The sequence below is a fragment of the Glycine soja genome, chromosome 2 (assembly GCF_004193775.1).
Source record: "Glycine soja cultivar W05 chromosome 2, ASM419377v2, whole genome shotgun sequence".
NCBI classification, from domain to species: Eukaryota; Viridiplantae; Streptophyta; class Magnoliopsida; order Fabales; family Fabaceae; genus Glycine; species Glycine soja.
In genome coordinates, this window is record NC_041003.1 from 11193352 (window position 1) to 11199351 (window position 6000).

At 31.0% G+C, this 6000-nt stretch overlaps 1 protein-coding gene across 1 annotated transcript; it reads right to left on the reverse strand.

Moving 5' to 3' along the window:
* Positions 1 to 1873: 1873 nt before the first annotated feature.
* On the reverse strand, positions 1874 to 5715 carry LOC114370935 (putative SNAP25 homologous protein SNAP30). The gene is made up of 6 exons (XM_028328343.1): positions 5538 to 5715; positions 3891 to 4340; positions 3050 to 3143; positions 2817 to 2947; positions 2620 to 2717; positions 1874 to 2166 (listed from the first exon to the last, which is right to left on the reverse strand). Exons 2-6 carry the CDS (start codon positions 4311 to 4313, stop codon positions 2070 to 2072), a joined length of 843 nt encoding a protein of 280 aa, XP_028184144.1. The 5' UTR covers positions 4314 to 4340; positions 5538 to 5715; the 3' UTR covers positions 1874 to 2069.
* Between the last annotated feature and the right edge of the window lie 285 nt (positions 5716 to 6000).

Consider the following 6000-nt stretch of genomic DNA (forward strand, 5'->3'; position numbering starts at 1 on the left):
ATGCTTTTAATGAATTATGTGTGGATGATTGTGTTTGACTAGTTGGTGTTCATACCGTAAACATAAAATAATTTCTCACTATTAATTCCTTTTGTTTGATTTACAAAACAAAAAAAAAAAAAAAACATTGTTCTACTAGAAAGTCTAGAATAAAAAGGTGACTCTATTTCCATACACATTATTATCAAGATTTTGGCACAAAGTCTTACAAAATATGCAGATTTTAGTAATTTTAAAAGAAAGGAAAGATTGTATTTTATTATGAGTACGACGAGGAAGGCAGAAGTGAAACTCCCATAGGAAGTTATTTGAGAATCAAGCTAAGAAAAGAATGAGAAGAGTTAAAATCATATGCTATTCTGAAAACAAGGAGTAGTTTGAAGTCTTAATGAATGTTAAACACTTAAACTAGGTGCGGTATGGCATATATCTGATCATAGATTGGGTGAAAGTTGCGAGTCGTAGGTACTAGGTAGGGAGCAAATTGCATGGGCTCCGAGTTGGAATGCGTGTGGAGGCATGCACATTGTAGAGTAAAGACCCCTTTTTAAAACATTTATTAGATTTAATTTTAAAGGAGATACAATAAGAGAGATATGGATAAGGTAATTATAGATTTAATTTTAAACGAGTTAGTGTGTGGATAAATGTTGATAAAATTGTTTTTTAAGTGATATGATTTATATTTTAATGTTTTTGTTAAAAAGCAAGCTAATAAGTCTTAGCAAAAAAATTTTTATCTAACACAAAAGTTACTTTAATATAGAATCAATTATAGATTCAAGTTTTTTTTATTCAACACGTCGATAGTCTGAATATGATTAAACTTAGATTCTTTAAATAAAGTTTTTCATTTAAGCCTTATGAATGAAAAAGATCCGGTTGAAAAAAAATATATAATTAAAGATGCTTTAATAAAAATTAATCATCAACTTTATCAATGAATATTGTGCATCAATAACACCAACAAAAAACTTTTGGATTCAAACTTAATTCTCCTATATAAAATTAAACATCTAAAAATTTATTCAAAATCAAATTAACTAACCATTTTGCGTGATTTTTGGTTTTTAATTTTGAAAATTTTTAAAGGCAAAACCAATTTTAGTTTTGAGTTTTTAATTTCACGTTTTTTGTTTTTAGTTTTTAAAAAGTTGTTGTAAATTAAAAATGAATAAAATGATCAACCATTCTATCTTATCTTATCTTGTTCCACTAAAAATAGTGTAATATAAAAAAACATTGGCACATAAAAATAATTAAAATTGCTATAAAAAATAGTAAAAAGTATTTGAAAAATATAAGTTTATACAACAAAAATAAATATTACTTAAAAAGTAAAATTTACAATAACAATAATAAAAACATGTAACATTAATAGTGGTGACAATGATATCAGTGCGATATTGACAAAAAATGGTGATGTTGATAGTGATGAAAATAGTGAAAATAATGATAAGATAATATAATGACAATGAAAGTGAGATTTTTAAAATTGAAAATCAAATTCAAAAAATCTTTTTTTTATTTTAAAAATAAATACAAAATTAAATTAAAATTTATATTTAAAAATTAAAAACCAAAAACTTACCATCAGAGGGACCTAATAGTTCAATGTGATTCCAAAAAAATCCTAACACGAAACTAAACAAGCATAATTTTGATTAGTCTCTTTTACCAGTATTTCAGTGACACTAAGTTCCTTTTCTTTTTAGTTAGTGCTGCTGGACAATTTGTCATTGTGTGCTATTGGATCACTACCAACATTATACATATACACTATTTAACAATAGCAACTTTTCCTAACATCTATTTTCAGTTGAACCACCAATAATTCACCGAAACTAGATTATATTATATTTTTCTAAACTACGCCAACTTTTTTTTTGCTGCTGTTCAAAAGAACATTACAAGAACAATTTCAAATAGGAACAATATCTCCATCATTTGCCAAATGCTTTCAGTAACACAGTGATGTGGAAAATCTTAAAACATACAAATGAATCACAAACAATAAATGAAAAAAATTCAACTGAGCAACAATGTAAGTCTATCATCTGTCACTCACTTCACCCTACTAATTTGCGTGCACGCTGGTTGGCACCTTTGACTCGAGAATTCAACTCATCCACATCGTCACCAAGATGATCAAGAGCTTTGTTTTGCCTGCAGTTATCATAGTACATTGAACCTTAGTGAACCAAATAGCTCTCTCACATAACACACAACTATAGAAAAAAGATGTTTATAAATCCATATCTTTCATGATAATGACTGCTTCAGCATTTAAAATATTTGGATTCGGATAGTCTGAAGTCAAATTTTCACGCATTTAGCAATTCTAAACCGTCTGATGAAGATTAGACCATTCATATTTTAAAATCTCAACCTTTGATCTTCATCTTACGGTTATAAATCTAGTGACCACGTGAATGAATGGAAATTTGACTACGTTGAATCCAGTCCCCATATTATTTTCTTCATTTATTTCTTCGTTGTTAAGATATCAATTGCTCCCTCAATAAGCAAAACATGGTAACTCCAACAAATAAACCGTGTAACACAAATCCATAATAGTAAGAATATTTATTGAATTATAACAATTAACAAACAACTTACTTGTCAAGTTCAGATCCCATGCCAATTGCCATACCCTTCAAATCACCTAAGATGCCACTTAGATCTTCGAGTGCATCGTCTTGTTTAGCTTTCTCATGCTGTTTTAGTAACACCAATGAAACAATACAATGAAAATGTTGCTTGAGAAAACAATACTTAATGATAGGCATAACAAAAAAAAAAAAAAAAACACTCACTTCAACTTTCTGATAGGCATTGGATGATTCATTTGGAGGTGTGGTAGGGGCTGAGCGTCCCTTAGGCAAAGGAGCTAAGCCCAACTTCTCTCTGTCTTCCTTATTATGTACATTCTTTTTGGATGGCTTATCTGTTCACGCACCAGATACAATTATAGTATTGTTTGTTGCTTGGTCTATGAAAGAAAATGACCAAAATGTTGAGTTATAAAGATGAAGGGTGAGAAGAAAACCTGGTGTAATTATAGGTCCTTGGATTTCTCTGGTTTTCTTTGGCTTCCAGGGTTTGGAGAACATGCCACCAAGATTGTTTAGGAGTTTTTCACCCTGTTGATCAGAATGTAAATTTTTGGAATTATAAATATCGTTGGAAAGAAACACAAATGAAATCATAGCATTATTCATTCTCATCTACATTTCATTTTTAGTTTTTTTTTTTCTAGTCTTGTTCCTTCTTGAAGGGGGTCTCAATTCATTCAGATAGCTCAGTATAGCATGAATCTCAATTCGCAACCATGATAGATTGTAATCACAAACTGTATTGGTCCATATCAAAACAACAACTGTAACCATAATACAAAACCTTGGTGGCATCATAGGTGTATACTATTATCAAGCAAAGTAACCTATGCTCTACCTGGGAAGCCAATATCTATTTAAGATGTTCATCGTTATTAGCAAAAGTATATTCAAAATACCACAGAAGGGACACAAGGCTGCATAGTTTTAATACATAGTATAAATAAATAAAAAGGACAAAGTTAGATGCAGTTTTTTTTAGGTGTTTTTGGTGTTATACTCCAATCATAATTGGTGTTTTACCTTAGTAATGCATGTAATAAAAAGTTTGTATATTATAATTAGTATTGGCTATTCGAGGTGAAACTTCAATTTTGATTATCTGCCTTTTTTTCTGGTAAATATTAATTATTAATTATTAGTTTTTTTAGCAAGAAAATCAAACCCACAACCTTTTTTTCTCACCCTTCTTCTTTTACCACCCAACCAACCTTACAATAACCTAAACTTTGAACAAAAAAAGTTGAACATACAAATGAGACCGGATTCTCATACCCGGCTCAAATCCTTCTCGGTATCAACAACCATATTGTGAGTTCTGGTTATCTGCTCACCCTGCTGATGCAACATGTCAAGTGTCCTTGTGGCATCCCCTCTGATGTCCTCAGCAATCCTTAAACAATTGTTGACACTGTTTGTTGTCTCCTCAGACTTGTACACTGCATAGTTTTCCAACTCCTGAACACTTTGGTTCTCTAGCCCCCCAGAGTTGCTGAAACCATTCTTGTACCTGTCTTTGTCCTTTGATGCTGTGGAGGAGGAAGGCTTCCTCCCCCAGTCGTCGTCGTCATCGTCGAAATAGTTTCCTTTAGATTTTGCAACTGGCAGGACAGGTTCTGAAGTAGTTCTTTTTTCTGCAGTAAGGGTTGTCTTCTTATCTGATTCAGTTGGTGCTGGTGCTTTTCTAAACCCAAACATTTTCACCTTCTAGTACAAATCCAACAGCTTATAAAAAAAGGAATTTAAGAAATTAACATACAGTTTAATTTTGATACACAAGTCCAAAAGATTTCTAGTAGTCAATTAATTAAAAATCATCTCATATATATCCACTAATAAATGAGGGTGCAAACTTTTTTTTTACTTCAAAGATCAAGATTGTCTTTCAATCTATTGGGTCAAAAATTAATCTCACTACAAAGACTAAGGAAATTTTGCATACAATACAAATCAAACATGATTTTTCCATTAAAGAGATCGTTCTCATTCATTTCATATGAATGTAACATGATCGACCTTACATTCCTACACCAACCTTTGGGTTTTTTTTTTTTTTTTTACTTTATTCTAATTAAACTAATTAGCATGTGACATTACATTACACTATTACATGAAAGACACTTACCAAATCAGAAAGATTGGTTTACTGAATCTGAAGGATTTAGGAAATATGAACCACAAACGGACTCATGCTAAAGATAAAAATAAATAAAACCTATCTTAGTCTAAATACATGAGCCAATTTTCTCAATAATGGTTACTTTGAAGGAAAACATTAAGAGCCAAAAATGGAAAGTAATAAATGGCCAACATTCAAATTCAGAGAGAAAAAAAAATGAACCAAGATATTTTGGTGCATACCCAGAGGCCGGAGGAGCACCCACGATAACAATGGATAGTAAAATTTAAAAATCAAAACATCGACAACGAAATGCATCTAAATTTCTAAAACCACTCGTTTACTTGCAGAATAAGGTAGCAATAAATGAGGTCACACTATGATAAAATTTCGTGCTTACATGAACAAAAATGCTTATGCGTTTTAAAAGTAAGACAAATGCAACCAAAGAAATTCAAAATCATGGCAGAGAACAAGAAGAGTCAAATCCAAGGTGTTGAAAAAGGGTCTACGATTTCGGCCACAAGGTAAAAAATTTTAGAGTATCTAAAACCACAATGCAACCACAACTGTAGCCGCGACTTCAATATCACTTAATATAAAAAAATGCAGCGAAACCGAGGCTTCCACATCACAATTTAAAAAGCATTGATTGAAACCATCAAGGAGAATGCAAACAACCTTGTGCAAAACACCAAGTTGTATTTGAAAATGATTCAACCAAGTAAGACAATGCAATCAAAAATTCAAAACCATGAAGAATGGAAGTGAAAAATGAAAAAAATAAAATGTGAGATGAGCACCTGAAATGTGAGGACAAGAAGGTTATGCTATGGTACGTGGTGATGGATTTGCGTACAAGAGAGGAACAAGCAACAGAAAAGGAACAGGGGATGGTCGAAACAGAACATACGAGACTGAGAATTCTGTAGGGTTCGTTGAAAAATAAGAAACAGACGAAAGGTACCGCGAAAAAACAGAGAGACCTATGTGTCGTTTCAACCATAAACCACCCTTTGACAATTCTATATCGTTGCCTTGGGAAACTAACTACTAGTCTTTTAATTCTTTTTTTTTTCTTTTCATCCTAAAAAAATTGATTAATTGTTGTATACTTTTTTTTATGCTAGAAGGGTCGACTTTTTTATTTTGAGTAATAGTTTCTTAATTGTTAGAGTTTAATATGCTACAAGATAATCTAAAATCTTAAAAACTTTTATAACTTTTATTTAAAATAACTATTATAAAAATTAATAAATTTATCAT

Coding starts and splice junctions, on each gene's coding strand:
- LOC114370935 (XM_028328343.1), bottom strand. CDS start 4,313: ATGTTTGGGTTTAGAAAAGCACCAGCACCAACTGAATCAGATAAGAAG. Junction 3,144..3,890: donor CCGAGAAGGATTTGAGCCGG/GTATGAGAATCC, acceptor TCTGATCAACAG/GGTGAAAAACTCCTAAACAA. Junction 2,167..2,619: donor ATGGGATCTGAACTTGACAA/GTAAGTTGTTTG, acceptor TGATAACTGCAG/GCAAAACAAAGCTCTTGATC.